The sequence below is a fragment of the Triticum urartu genome, chromosome 3A (genome assembly GCF_056163025.1).
Source record: "Triticum urartu cultivar PI428250 chromosome 3A, HENAU_Tu73, whole genome shotgun sequence".
NCBI classification, from domain to species: Eukaryota; Viridiplantae; Streptophyta; class Magnoliopsida; order Poales; family Poaceae; genus Triticum; species Triticum urartu.
In genome coordinates, this window is record NC_141875.1 from 235965379 (window position 1) to 235981681 (window position 16303).

The 16303-nt window shown below is 44.3% G+C and overlaps 1 protein-coding gene across 1 annotated transcript; it reads right to left on the reverse strand.

Moving 5' to 3' along the window:
- Nucleotides 1-231: 231 nt before the first annotated feature.
- On the reverse strand, nt 232-3686 carry LOC147979323 (protein FAR1-RELATED SEQUENCE 5-like). Its single transcript, XM_087516729.1, has 6 exons — nt 3572-3686; nt 3111-3437; nt 2390-2654; nt 1569-2259; nt 1006-1463; nt 232-909 (listed from the first exon to the last, which is right to left on the reverse strand). Exons 1-6 carry the CDS (start codon nt 3610-3612, stop codon nt 520-522), a joined length of 2172 nt encoding a protein of 723 aa, XP_087372855.1. The 5' UTR covers nt 3613-3686; the 3' UTR covers nt 232-519.
- Nucleotides 3687-16303: the final 12617 nt, after the last annotated feature.

The following is a 16303-nucleotide window of genomic DNA, read 5'->3' on the forward strand; positions in this document are numbered from 1 at the left end:
TCCTATGAAATTATCTTTCTCTCTTTTTTATTTGTCAGCGTGATCAGTAAATAGTTTATTATGTACGTTTAGGCTTCAAATGGGTAAACTGAAACATCTATCTGGCTTGTCATCCTTTCTTCAAAGTACATTTTTAATTTTCGTATTTTCAGGAATCTTTGACTCTCAAGTCTTTGACTATATGCTTACCGGTCATATTCAAAGGTGTTCGTAAGAGTGTTAAAATATTACAATGACATATTCAGTGTTTAGGGATTTAATCGATGTGTGCCCCTCGTGATTCTAAGTTCATAAAGAACTTTAAGATGTCAAACACATCTTTTTACTTATTTAGCCGAAAATGCCGTTTGGAGGACGAGTTTCATGCAGCTCGCTATCAGGTTCGTCAGTATCCCCATCGAGACGCTGCAGTGCTGCATTTATGGCATGTATTTTAGCTAGCAGCTTCAACCACACCACCGTATTCTGTATTTTCCTACAGTGACATTCCATGTCGTCCAGGGCTCGCCAACAGGCTGGTTAGACGTGCGATCCACCCCCCATCATGGCCATGCAGTGCCAGCATAATTCACAGACGCTCACGAACATGGGCACGCCAACGCGCTCGTGTTCATCACGGGCTGCTAGCCGTTGGATGCAAACCATTCCATAGTGCTCAAACGTCCCACACTCGCAAATGAACTCATCAGCTGTCTCACTCACGGAGACAACAAACTCGTTCTTGCACCATTTCTCCCTTGCCTGGAATTTTATGTGCCTAGCAATATACTCCAGTCGGGGGTTGACCTCTGTCAGATCGTACGACCCACACTCGTACAATGCTTCACCAAATTTCTCAAACATTGTTCTCGTGTAAACCTGCGATGCATGTACCTCAATTGGGATATTTTGCTTCAAGACAATCCCGCCCTGCATATGACAAGCGCAAACAAGATGAATTCAGAATTTACAAGTGGCATCTATGGCAACAGCATAGGGATACATTGAAGACTGAACCAAACTTACTAGTTTTGTCCTTTTCTCCTCGTAACTCTCCTCTGAGTCGCGGTCAAATTGCATCTTCTCGTATTGCCGAATGAACAAATGCATTGGGCAGCCTGGCGGTACATAGCCTTTGAGAAGGTGGTTTGCGCTCTCACTTCGCTGCGTACTTGTCATCTTTGCACAGAAGACACCCATGAAGTATGGCTTCGCCCACTTCCCCCTCACCTCGTAAAGTTGAGTCAGGAAAGTATGGGATTGGAGGCCATATTTCTCAATCATGGATGCCCAGCCCTTCTCAAATTCATCAATACTAACTACATGGTGGACTAGCTTGCTGAATTTTGGCTTGAACTCGCTCCCTTTTGCAAGCAGTGCCCCAAGGCTCTCTTTTGCCTTCTTCAGGACGTGCCATTTGCACCACCGATGCGCGGTCCGTGGCATGACGTCGGCTATTGCAATTTCCATTGCGCGAGCTTGATCTGTCGCAGCCACAACGAAACCAAGTAATAGCATCAGAATTCAAGACAGCAAGCACTCTAACAGGATATAGTTTTTTCATATCTTTGTATCAGAACATGCAATACCTGTTAAGATAGTTCTTGGCTGTGGTGTTGCTAGCATTTGGAAAAACTCCGTGAATATCCACTTGAAAGTGTCCACCTTCTCATCGCTCATCAACACGCCCCCGAAAATTATGCTCTGAAAGTGATTATTGACACCAACAAATAGCCCAAATGGCATGTCGTACAAGTTTGTCTTGTAGGTTGTATCAAAAGTTACAACATCACCGAAACACTTGAATTGCTCAATCCCTCTGCCAGCAGCCCACATCAATGTCTTAATCCTACCCTCGGTGTCAACCTGAACACTGTATTTAAATTCCGGGTCCTCCGCCCTCATCTCGTTGAATACATCTATGGTTTTGGTTGCATCATTGAGAGACTGCTCCTGGTTAAGTTTACCACACAGTGTTTTTAAGGATCGTTTCGTGAATGGCACGTCCTTAATCGTGCCGAAGAAACTCCCTATCACACTGTAGACCTTGCTAATGCTGATATTATTTTCTCTCAATTGCCTAACCAGGTCTCTTGTATAGCTATCTATGTGTCGATGGGACTTCCAGTGCAATTTCTCCCCACAATCAATAGATAGATCATGGTTGTGATCAGCCCTGTGTTCGCATACATACCATCCACTGTCGTCCGATCTCAGCAGTCGTATCATGGCATTGCAGCCACACCTCGTCGACCTACTGTTGGCTTGCAACGGTTTACCCTGAAAATCAAGAGTAAAAAGAATTGTAGATTAATAACTACACTTTTTAAACGTGGCTCTCAATCATAGAGAATCAGTTGAAGCTAGCAAAGCATTGAAACGTAATAGGAACGACATGTTTCCGACTCACCGCACAGGCACAAACTATCTCTTGCATGCACTTCTTTCGGTGTACATTTAAACGACTTTTTGCATAGCGCACACCAAACCCAACCTCCCATGAATAAAGATTGTAAAACTCGTAGCCCTCTTCGACCGAATCAAAACTAGTTCCAATAGATGGATTGACAACATTTTTTGACTTTTTATCGACAAATGCACGGATAGAAGCTTCGAGCGCAGGCATCCTTGAAGAGTTGTGCTCTCTCTCATCTGCCGCTTTTCCAACTCTAACCCTGGCAACAAACGACACACCAACTCATTAGCTGATTAAAACAGGCAGAAGGACGCAAAGTAATTTGCTAGATATACGTGTGTCACCGTGCTAGTAGCAGTACGAGATTCAGAAAATTTTCATCTTTAACAAAACAAAAAACGGCAGCTAGCATCATCATTTTCCTGTGTGTGCGAGATCAGAGTCTCCTTTTTTGCGACACGGTCGAACAGGCATGTCTCGAAAATTGGCTTATTCCTTAGTTCTGAACATGTTTCTGCCACGTACTGCAACACAGCTGACCCTCTCATATAACATGCAGAAAACTTCCATAAAATTCAGCACCGACCACACGAATCAGCTTTTTTTGTGCAGCCAAACTACGACTAAGAAGGTGATGATGCATATAGCCGAGCAGAAAAATAGTTGACAGTAAATAGAGGAGATGCTTCAAGGTGAGGGATAACTGAATATTCACCTCCTGGTCCAAGATGATTGTTTTGCGTTTGACACTCCCACACCATCTTCGTCTGCATCCTGGGGCATGGCGTTATGGACTGTATTTGCACAGCCCGTCTCACAGGAATCGCCCATCCCTTCGTCGCCAAGACTATACGATGCGCAGCCCACCGTACCAGCACCTTGCCCCTCTTGGCAATCCATGCCGCCTTCAGCTCGCCCCATGGGCAGAGATGAAATCAAGGCCTCGTCCGCATCCTCTGTTCCGCTTGTGCCCCCTTCAGTCATTTGCTCCCCGGCATCTAGACCCCTTAAGAAATCTCCGCTGTCCAATCGCGGCACGAACCTACACAGACAAAGGAGAGCCAGCCAGATCTGGCGGTTTCAGGAACAGAGCGAGAGAAACTCCAGTCGATAGAATCCCAGATCAAAAAAATGAATCGCATAGCGGGAACTTGCGAGTTTTCGGGGGAACATTACCCTGATGGAGATTCCTCAAAGAAGAACTCCATGCCATCCATGGCGAGAAGCGGCGCAGCCCTGGTCCCGGCGCCGCCCACTTTCCGGTCGAGTGGCCAAACAGGGACAGGCAGCAGCTTAATGGTCGCCTTGGTGGCCGAGCGGAAGCAGCAACCTCACATTTATTTCCCCCACCAACCAACCTTGCCGGCCCGCGAGGTGGGCCAAATTCAAAGCCGCACGGGGAGAGCATCCTGTGCGTGCGCGGCAGTACAACAATCGTAGGCCCATGTATAGAGCGGGAACAGGAGTTGTCAGCACCGCTGTATTTGTACCATATAGCAAACGATAAATAAAAAAAGGAACAGAGTCCACGCATCGCGACGCCAGGCCGACGGAAACAAATACCGGCCTCCATGCAGCTCGTCCACCAAAACGCCCCTCTCTTATTTAGCCTTTTATTATTCTTTTTTAGGAAACCTTTTATTTCTTCGTCAAGTTTGCATACTCTACACTGGACATGAGGAAATATTTGCATTTCTTGAGTCGGAGATGGTAATAAGTTAGCTCTTTGAAGCCTTTCATATTCAACTTATGGTTCCCAACCCTTTTCTAAGTTTTAAGCTTGGTTATTCATTAGTTATGTTCCTAAGTTGTAGGGCTAGTGAATTCTACAAATTAGTTCCCATCTAAGAGCCTATCACATTTTTTTCTAGAGTGAGATATATACGGAGAAAGAAGAGTAATTTAATGGTAAAAGAAAGTCGTCGCATGAGGATCATGAGAGTTCTAGACGTATATGTTACACACAATTGATGTTAAATCATGAAATATGTCTAAACCCACTGCAACCGCATGCATGTAATCAATTATGTCAAAATGATTAAGTGAGCACATGGTATGTAATCTACAGTGTTTTTATTCTTGCTCTTTTGCTACTTTTTTTACATCCTTCAAGTCGAGAAGAGAACTAATTAACTAAACACTTTATTTGGTTTTGCGTATTATTTGTTCTAGGGGCATACGATTTTTCTTATTCCCGTTGCAATGCACGGGCATGTTTACTAGTAATATGGAGTATAGGAACACTAGTTCCTGCTCTGATACAAATTTTGAAAAAAAAATCCTTTTATGCAATAGTCCACACAAAGAGCATTATAATATTCATCTAAAATCATTCAAAGTCTCTATAATTCCCAAAATATATCAGGTGAACTAAAAATAATATTCTGGACATTATGAACTTCTTATTTAACACGGGAGAAGTCATGTTATCTCCACTCCAATAATTTGACTTGAGTTACATAATGACTTGAATATTCTGAGAAAGTAAATAGTGCATAGAAAATATGAGATGCATATGAACAATCTATTTACATCCAAATTAGGAAAATTGGGATGTTACACTGGCACAGAAAGCGCAAAGAGTCATTTTCTTATCAGGGGTCGGGTTGTCACAAATGGTATCAGAGAGCATATTGACTGTAGGTCATGACACTAGAAATGGAGTTGGAAAGCCATATGACTAAAAACATATTTTTGACTCCACTTGTACATTTTTCTGCTTTGATCTCGCACCTTCTTACCTCATTGCATTCAAAACTGTAGATGGCCAGTCTCATTGAATCCATCAAGAAAGGACCACTGATGACCATGAACTTGGAATGCGAAATTGAGTTCCAAAGAGCACTGAGGAATACTATGTTAAGTATGGGACTCAAAGGAGAAGTTGTGTACAAAGGATTTCAAGTCATGGATGAAGGCCAAGAATATCCGTGGGTGCAACTGCAACTATATGAGAACAAAGGAGACGACCACCAAAAGATGGGACACAACATGGTCACTAACCTAGTGCTCCACACTACATTTTTCAAGTCAGCACAAAATGCTCCATGGAATGCTATTGAGAAGCTTGGAGAAAGACTCCGGCAAAACTGCACAGAACCTAAAAACACCTTAAGGAATTAGAAGAGGGACTGGAAGTACTAATGGAGGAATTGGCAAAGAAGAAGTGCAAGAGTGACACCGGGGAGGAAGCAGAATGAGGAGACAACAACTAGATGACATATGGAATAGTATGTCAACCTGAAAAAACATTTTAGGAGTAGTTTGATGAGATCATATAAGATGTGATATGATCTTACTTAGGAGTTGTCTGTGTGAATTAACTGTTGCATAGTTAATGAATGATGAGATGCATTAAATGATGTTGCGTATGGTGTGAATGAAATTCTCACAGGAATAGGACTACAATTAGACCCTCACCACCTCAATAAGACTATAAGTAGAGAAGACACCATCATAGAAGTTGAGCATTAATATTGGAGACTTGGAAACTTTGAGGACAATGAGAACATAAGACCCCAACTATACCAACAGACGCGTTAGGTGTGAACCACTACCACTGTGTTATATTTACCGTCATGCTAAGGCTTATATATACGTACTAGTGTGATGCTTGTATGGGTATCTATTCTTGCATGTCTACTCTCTCATCCCTAAGCCAACCGCATACACTGTATCATTGGTGGAGAGGGGCGGTAAATCTGTTTTGGCGTGAAAACAACCGCGGAAAATGCCACGGGCGGCGTGAAAAACGCAGAAACGCGTGGCCGCCATTACTCGCATCGAGAGGCGAGCCTGACAGACTGGTACGGGTGTCAGCGCCATTACAAAGATACATCTTATCCAGTTATATGGTGATGCGTCTTCAACGTATCTATAATTTTTTTATTGTTCTATGCTATTATATTGTCTGTTTTGGATGTTTTATATGCATCAATATGCTATTTTATATTATTTTTGGGACTAACCTATTAACCTAGAGCCCAGTGCCAGTTTCTGTTTTTTCCTTAGTTTTGACTTTTCAGAAAGGAATATCAAGCGGAGTCCAAATGGAATAGAACTTCCGCAATGATTTTTCTTGGACCAGAAGACATCCACACAGCTTAGAGAGGGGACCAGAAGAGTCCCGAGGGCTCCACAAGCCCTCAGGACGCGTCCTGCGGGGGGGGCGCCTCCCTGGCTTGTGGGCCCCCAGGAGTCCTCCAACCCTAATTTTTGCTCTATAAATTCTCAAATATTCCCAAACCACCAGAAGCATCCAAAAAATACTTTTCCGCCACCGCAAGCCTCTGTTCCCGTGAGATCCCATCTTGGGCCTTTTCTGGCACCCTGCCGGAGGGGGATTCGATCACGGAGGGCATCTACATCAACTCTATTGCCCTTCCGATGAAGCTCGAGTAGTTTACCACAGACCTACGGGTCCATAGCTAGTAGCTACATGGCTTCTTCTCTCTCTATGATCTTCAATACCATGTTCTCCTCGATGTTCTAGGAGTTCTATCTGATGTAATATTCTTTTGTGGGGTGTTTGTCGAGATCCGATGAATTATGGATTTATTATCAGATTATCTATTAATATTATTTGAGTCTCTTCTGAATTCTTATATGCATGATTTGATATCTTTGTATTTCTCTTCGAATTATCGGTTTGGTTTGGCCAACTAGATTGGTTCTTCTTACAATGGGAGAGGTGCTTAGTTTTGGGTTCAATCTTGCGGCGTCCTCACCCAGTGACATAGTAGGGGTAGCGAGGCAGATATTGTATTGTTGCCATCAAGGGTAAAAAGATGGGGTTTTCATCATATTGCTTGAGATTATTCCTCTACATCATGTCATCTTACTTAAGGTGTTACTCCATTCTTATGAACTTAATACTCTAGATGCATATTGGATAGCGGTCGATGTGTGGAGTAATAGTAATATATGCAGGCAGGAGTCGGTCTACTTGACACGGACGTGATGTCTATATTCATAATCATTGCCTTGGATATTGTCATAACTTTACGCTTTTCTACCAATTGCTTAGCAGTAATTTATTCACCCACCGTATTATTTTCTTTCAAGAGAGAAGTCTCTAGTGAAAACCTATGGCCCCCTGGTCTATTTTCCATCATATATTTTCAGATCTATAAATCAAAAAAATCCAAAAAATACCTTGCTAAAATTTATTTGATTTTACTTTGTTTTATGTTTTAGTAATCTTTTGTATCTACCTCTATCAGATCTCATCCTTGTAAGTGACCGTGAAGGGATTGACAACCCCTTTATCGCATTGGGTGGAAGTGTTTGATTGTTTGTGCAGGTGCATAGATTGGAGGCTTGCTTGTACCTCCTACTGGATTGATACCTTGGTTCTCAAACTAAGGGAAATACTTATCTCTACTTTGCCGCAACACCCTTTCCACTTTAAGGGAAAAACCAATGCAAACTCAAGAAGTAGCATATGGTATCACAAACAGTTACTACATTAGACGTGTATGAAAGTATATGATGTCGCACATAGTCATAAGGATAACTGTGTGTGATGGAAAACATATCTCACATTATGCACCAATATGAATTGTTTGCGTCTTATGGCACATGTTTTTCTCGTAAGTTATGTGTGGAATGGTTCAAGACATCACAGACACTTCTCTTTGCGAAATTGTGTGTGCTCACATGCACATGGTTCCCTTTCTGAAACTGTGGGTGATAACTGACCACTTCGCAAACAATTCATTCTGTATAACCGTGTGCACGTTATCACACAGTTTCTATTTTTCCTTCCACGCATGATGGTCTACTGATCACACACGTTTATTTTCTGGATACATGGTTTAATTTTCGTAGTGTGTGTGGCATTGTCATTGAACACAATTTGTCCCCATCGTGTGCAATGTGCAATTGTCGGGGGGGCTTAATAGCCCCCTTGTGTACTGGTGACTGGGAGATGGATCGATGTTCACTATGCCCGATCATATCTAGCCAGAGAAACAGCCACTTGGTGGAGGGAGTGCCAAGCTGCCAACCGATCAGGAGTAACCCTTACTTGGGGCAAGATCAAGAAGGAAACTCGGAGAGCGATTCACACTACTTGCGGTCTCCCTGCCTATACACCCCGAGCCCTTTCTCCCTCCACTAAACCCCCTGCTCCCATCGATTCCCCTATTATCCGTCCACTTCCCCCTACTCCCATCATCTACCTTCCTCCTCAGCTCTCATCCATGGCCCAAACTGAGGCTTCTCGATAGTTGGTTTCATCACACATTCTTTGTCCCTATGACCGATAATGCCACATGTGTAACAGAAGTCCGGCATGTGCTCATACTCAAAACATTCCTAAGCAACTTATTATTTTTCTTCTCATTTTCATTCTCTGTTGCTACATCAGCTTCAACACCTTTGTCTTTCTCTCCGTCTAGTGTAAATTCCCTCATCAAAGGTACATTGATATCCAGCTTCACCTTGACACAGAGAAACTTGTCAATACATCCATGTCGAGCACTTCTTTGAAAATCTTTGCTGACCATCTCCCCCGTAGCTTTGTTCGGTGAACCCAGCAGTAGCCCAAAGAATCGAATCGGATTAGGTTGCACTCAACCTGATGTTGGCCGAGAGGTGAAGAGGAAGATGTTCTCCCCTAGCTTCCTACATCCCAAACCCTTGACCAGACACCACATCCTCCCCATAGTCTGCCCTATCACCCTTGCATGCATTGGGCATTCCGAGAATAACCTCCCCGTGGCTCGCGGATCACCCGACACCTAGTCGAATTTCGTATCTTTCTCCCTTTCCTAATCATTAGTCCCCTCTTCTCTGTCGCCAACAGCTTCAGTCCCTCCACCAACAGAGCTTACACTTCCTACATTCTACCTCCAGAGCTAGCCTAACACGAAGAAAAAACTGGCTAGGGTTTTGGCATGTATGACCATGCGCCCTAGACACCGCAGGGAATGCTTTCGTGGATGATTTGAGGAATGGGATGCCAAGGGATGTGTTTTTGTGAAGCAAACATGCAAGCAAGAGAGACCGAAACAACGACTAGATCACACAGCTGTGGCCTTCGTCCCTGAGCAAGATCAATCACCCCTCCATAAAAAACGCCAGCCATCACCCTAGGGATGAACCTCGTGATGATAAATTGCCTGGTGGAGGCTTAGCAAGAGAGTGATGTTGGTGGAGAATTGACCGTTGCAACGAGAGGGGAGGGGAAAACTTTGAGTTTAGGGCTGACATAATTCCTCCCGAGCTACATAGTTGCCAATATCAGAGAGGAGAACTAATTGATCCAAGAAACAACATGGGAAGCTACGAAGTTTGAGAACATTAAAATGTAACCTAGCTAGGTAGAGCTAGAACGACATGGGCGGCAGCCATGCTATGGACGTATGCCCTCCCCCCCCCCTCACCCCTCCCACGGTCCAAACATGTCGTGGGACAAAAGCGTCTATGACAGAACGTATATCGGTCAGGGCCCATCGATGCCCCTCGGACACAGGCAACACAATGCCCTCCTCGGCGTCCTAGTCCAGCGGCAGGCTGACAACATCTCATATGGCATTGTTAAACATGCTCGAAATCACCATGAGCATGGCCAACGCTCCAGTCTGTATCGGTGCCCTAGCCGCCACATCGACCTGCCCGATGCCACGTCCGTCAAACCTATCGCCTGCAGAGCAAAGCAGTCTCCTGCAGAAGAGCTCGCCTCCTCTCTGGCGACAACAACGAGGCAACCGCTCGGGCGACGCAGTGTGGGATCGGTCGCTCCACTCCTCACAGGACCATGCAGACCCAACAAAATTCGGCGGCGCAAGGGCGTGAACAGGAAGGGAAGCGCGGGAACGGAGAAGGGAAGCACGTGAACTAGGGCAGTGGAGGCGCGACACACGAACAAGAGGAGAAGGCGGCGCACCCTCGTCCTCAGCCCGCATTTGACATCGTCGATTCGAGCTTTTCCAAGAACAAGATTGATTCCCCTGTCCTATGATTTAGATTCAATCAATCTGGATAAGGTGGACATGCTTGTACAAATCCCCATCTATTTCTTCTTATTAATCCCTGGGAGAAATGTGTTAGATCTGTGCTATTACTCTGCACTTTGCAGTTGCGGGTAGAAAATCGTATTATTTAGTACGTGTGCAGAAGCTAGTAGAATCCATCTCCAGGAGCAATTATCAGCACCGGCTCAGTAAACTAGGCTTGGGTTTGATGGATTCTGGAGATTTATGATTATCGATAAATAGCTTCTTTTCAATTATTTGGGTCAGGAGGCTATGCTTGTGGAAGTCCCCATATTTTTCTTCTGCTGTGGATGCATGTTGCAGCAATAGGATCCTCGCCTGTTAGGATTAAGAACTTAGAACACATACGTGATGTAGGGTTACAGTTTCATAATCATCAGCGTCTTCAGAAAGTTTCACTTGATGTACTTTAGAAACAAATGCTAGAATCTGCATGTGTTCGTTAGGAAGTACACGTATATGTTCCACTAAAAATCTGCACTATTGTTTTTGAAATATGCACTGTACTCAGAAATCTGCACTGTACCCTGAAATCTGCATTGTACTGTACCCAAAAATCTGCACTATTGTTTTTGAAATGCTATTTTTTTAATTAAAATGATGGCTGTGCTATAAAACTCACCAGCAGTTTTTAAAACTGTAGTTGGACTACAACAGGATACTTGTACTATTGTTAGTTGCTCCATGCAAATTTAACAGGAAATGCTCTAGCCAAACCAAATGGCCAACTTAGAACAAATCTATGTTTTCGGCATGCTTGTTATTATACTCTTAACTTGTGTCGGATGAGGATTTGTGGCACCGAGGTGCTCCACCCACTGATATCCATGCCTTTCGTTACTCTAGCCAGATCAAGACATTTAATGCTAGAATCATTTAACAACTCAGAGATACGTTAGGGATACATCAGTTCAATACGAGTCCGGTGGGTCTGTCTTAAAGTGCAGTTAAGAATGGATGTGGGGCACTGGAACCCAAAGCCTGCTGTGAAGAGTGGAAGTTTTTTGTGAGAACCGGGTTTTACCTGATTATAAATTCATTTCATTAAATGAAACATAACAGCAACGTGTTTTGTAATTTTTAGAATTATATATCAGTCACTAACTTTTAGAGAATTAGTTTTTATTTTGATTACATAGCAATTTAGTCAGTGACTTGCGGAATTTTCAGAAGATAAATAGTGATACAAACAAGAACAGCCAAGTGCGTGCTGGCAAGACAAGTTCATTGCCTAATTCTGATTAGCTGAAAACAACTGCCTGAATCTTGATGCACTGATTTACCATCATCACATACATCCCATCATACATGACTGACAAAAATAAATTGACAATGAATCTCGATGCACTGATTTACCATCATCACATACATTTGAGATAGCATGGTTCGTCAGCAAATACATTCCAAGACGATAGATCCATCAGCAAATTTACAACATTGACAGTGATAATACTTGGTAACATTGTTCTATGATGCAACAAAAAATAATTATAATTACAAATCCATCAACAGACACACTAATCAGGCAATAATATTTACTCGAAAAAAACACTGTGAATTTTACTGATAAAAATGCACTGGTTAATCATCAAAAATTAAAATTAGGCTAGGACAGTTCAATCCAAATTCCGAGGGACCGTTCAATCCAAACTCTAAAGGTGAAAGCTGAAAATCACAGTCATGGGAAACCTACTAATTTCCCAGATTTGAAAACCACAAATCTGTTTTCACACAAAAATCCCAGGAAACTTTTGAGAGAGAGAGAAAACGAGCAAAGAAAACGACTTGAGAAAAACTCTTCGGAACAATATGACTCATATAGAAAAGTTACAGGAATCATGGAGAGATAAATCGATGAAATAAACTTCTCAGAGAGAAAAAACGAGGAATGGAAATAACTTGGAGAAGATCTCATTGAAACAATCTATAATCTCATACAAAAAAAATACCAGGGAACCTCTAGAGAAAAATCGAGGAAAGAAACTTCTGAGAGAGAATAGGCGAGGAAAGAAAATGATTGGAGAAGAGCTCGACGGGTCGGTCCTTGCCTGGCCGCTGGCCTTCATCCCCGTAGTCATTTCCCGGGCTTCATGTGCAGTGACAGTTCGTCGGCGCCGTGCTTCCACTGTATCTGTATTCATCGGTGGCTGTGTGCAGGGTGGCGTGGGAGGTTGGATCCGTCAGTGGCTGGGGGCGATGTGGCAGCGGAGCTTCGTCCCGAGCACCGGCGACGCATGGGTGGTGTTGGAGGCGGTGCCAGGCTATACATGAAGAGGAGCTAGGATGCCATGATGTGGACGAGGAGGCACACATGGCGGCGGATCTAGCAGCTCACTGGTTTAGATCGGGAAGGAGCAGAAAGAGGGGAAGGGATTGACCTTTGAGGAAGAGGAACAGTGGGACGCAGATGGAAATATCAAGGACTGCGGCGTTGTAAATGAGAACAGCTGGAGGTCCGAGAGAACATCCAGAAACCTCAGAAAAAAATCGATGAAAGAAAAAAATCAGAGAAGAAAAAATCCAGAAAACTAGATTCCTCGCTTGCCGCGTGCGGGGTGGCGTGCGGAGTCATATTTGTTCACGGCTGGTGGTGATGTGGCAGCAGAGCTTCGTCCAGAGCGCCGGCGACGCGTGGGTTGATGGATAGTGAAGGGGCACCACGGTGCGGGCCGGAGCCTGGCGGTAGCTCGTTGGGGAAGAGGTGGGTGACAGAACATGAGAGGTGGTGATGCAGATTTGTATGGAGCTCGCGAAGGGGACGGAGGAGAAGAATGAAGAAGAAAGAGTATCGCTGGTAGGGGCGAGAAATATCCAGCTCGTCGGTGACATCTGGGAGGAGAAGAGAAGTGGGGAACGAGATGAAGATGAGGAAGAGGAACAGTGAGCAGGCAGGAGTAAATACCATCCACCACCGTTGCGTTCAACGTGTGCCGGTGGAACCAGCACGTACGGAATAGCATGCATATACGGGTTGTTAATCAAACTACCACTTGAGCGATACAGAGCTAAATACAGCGCATTAAACACCATCGTCCCAAATCTATATGAATAGCAACGGTACTAATGTGGGTGGGTGGAGCACCTAGGTGCTCCTCTGTAATTTCCAACTTGTGTCTTGCTTCTCACGTAGATGCTCTACATATATGTGCAACAAAAGTGGGTTTCATGTGTCAGGAAGTGTAGAAGTTTTGAGAGTTTTTTTTGGAATGAGAAGAATCAAAGAATACAGCAACAAATTCAGTCTGAAATTTGCTTTGTGTGTCTACAAATCTTTCCTTAATGAGTATTTGGAAACCTTAAGATTATTCTGTTACTATGGGATTTTGTAGTGTCATGGACAAGACATACTTGTTGACACTGTTTGCATACCAAGAGTGCTGATTTTCCTTTTTTGAACAATCACCGGGGGGAGGGGATTCCCACCTGAATATATTACTCAAAGGTGCCTGAGGGCAAGTTACAGATTACATTATAGATTGCAGCAAAAGGAAAGGTACAGGCGCCAAGACAAGGCAGCCTCCCTACTAACATGGTCCTTAAATCTGAAGGACCAAAGCATGAAATCGGAGATAATGTTCTAAATAGTATTTAAGGAGGAGTGTATCTCATTACGAAACACACAAGCGTTTCTGAAATCCTAGAGCTTCTAGAGAACGGCGAGGGCGACGGTAGGCCAAATGTTGATGTCGAGGCCTACCGGAGTAGGAATATCCCAGTTAGGGGCCTGGAGTGTGAGGAGGGACCAGACCTGGGCCGCGCATGGGCAAAGTAGAGCGAGGTGTGTCGCATCCTTAGAAGACAAGTCGCGGCGAGGGCAAGACGATCCCGAGGTAATGGTCTTGCGATGTAAGTTCGCCATCGTTCTTAGCCTATCGCGACAGAGGAGCCAGCGGAAGATCTTCACCTTGGTTGGTGCCTTGGATCCCCAAATGTGCCATGCATTGAGGTCAAGCTCATGGTAAGAGTGCTGATTTTTGTTTGGAAATCAAGGTGTTTGATAACTTTCATTGTGTATGCTTGTTGATAGGGGGCTGCTATGCGTCGGCCGGTGGATCTTTTAAAAAGATCTGCCGCCTCGCGAAACATTCGATTGCGTGACGCAAGCCGTTCAATTCTTCTCTCTAATTTCCTGCAATGATGCTCTTGTTGCAAGATCTGGTCTTCTTTGATTTCCTGCAACAAGACTTTTGTTGCGAAACCTCATCTTTTACAATTTTCTGCAACAAGACCTATGTTGCAAAACCTCTTCTTTTTTAGTTTTCTGCAACAAGACCCTTAGAGAAATTGCAATAACATCTCCCGCCGCATCTAATTTTCTGCAACAACATTTTTCACGCGTCTAATTTTCTACAACATCTTTCATGCGTCTAATTTTCCGCAACATCTTTCAAGCGTCTAATTTCCTGCAACAAGATCCTTGTTGCAAAAATTGCAACTACATCTTCCGTTGCGTCTATTTTTTCTTCAACAAGACCCTTGTTGCAAAAATTAAAACATCTTCGCCGCATCTAGTTTTCTGCAACAGGGCCCATGTTACAAAATTTGCAACAGCATCCCCGGCCGCTCGCGTACTTGCGCAGCCTGCCACTATTTTGCAACAACATCGTTGTTGCAGAGATAAGATGGCGCCACAAACACCAGGAGGGCTCGCACCTGAAGCTTCTGCACTGCCCGCCGGCGAGCCCTTTCTCCGGCGCGCCACGCATCTCCCCTCCTATGACCCCCCCCCCTCCCCCCTCCCCCCTCTCTCACCTCCATCTCCTTCTCTTCACAGGAACCATGCCATCGGCAATTGAGTCCTCCGCCTACTTTCCCGGTGAGCTCGAGCCAGATTCGCGCCCATGGGAAGAGAGATGTGAGTGGCACGGGGAACCGCTTCGCTTGGCAGCGCTGATTCATGAGGAAGGAGATTCGGGAGAAGAGGATAAGGTACAAGGCGAGGTGTGACTGTTGCAAATAATGTGGTGGTGGGGTCCAGAATGGACGCGTGGCACGCAACCGAGGCGGCGGACGCGAGCGTGATTATCCGTCGGGTGATCTGAATCATTTCCCTTGTTGATATCGTTGATTCAAATGGATGTTGGTATTGTTTAAATGTAGTGGAGGTTTCATGTGTTGGAGAGATGAGAAAGAAAAAGTAAGATGATGACATCACATAGAGTAGCTTCCATTGGGTGATAGTGGCATACAACAATAGCTTCATTTAAATTTATCTATGTGGATGGCTTGATGTTGCCTCCAACACCTTCCCCATGAGGCACCCATAACCTGCCCCTGCCCGTCCTTTAGGTACACCACGATCCCCAATTCCCCATTGCATGTGGGATTGCCACGCTGGGAGGGGAAGGCGACGCACAAGGACAACATCCCACCTCATAGGAAGATGGCGACCGCAAGGATTCGAAGATTTTAGACAAACTGCACTTATTTTGATACCTTCCGTTCACTAATTGTGCTTGCTCCTAATTTTCTTATTGTTGCTTTCTACAAAATCATTTTTAATACTTGCAGATATGACATTTGACCAAGTTACCATACAATGCAAGGTTCGTTTGGAAACATTGATACAATTGGCTCCATGGCATCCAAAATTCTTCTCGCAACTTTGTGCACTTATTTCTGGGTGTTTCTTCGCTTCTCCTAATCTTCGCAAGAGCTAGGCATCCCTATTCACAGTGGCCTGATTTCAATGCAACAAACTGCAGAAGAGTAAGAAGCATACACAGATGTAATGGACGGGCAATAAAGGCTGGTGTTGATTAAAACAATTACTATGTCGAATACCATAAACCAAACAATAGGTATGAGTCGTGGTCAAGCAGGACTCCGTAGGCCAGCCGGCTGCAGCTCCTTGGTACTTCCAAGCACTTGAAATAGAACTCTGCAAAGCACCCACTGAATAAATTGG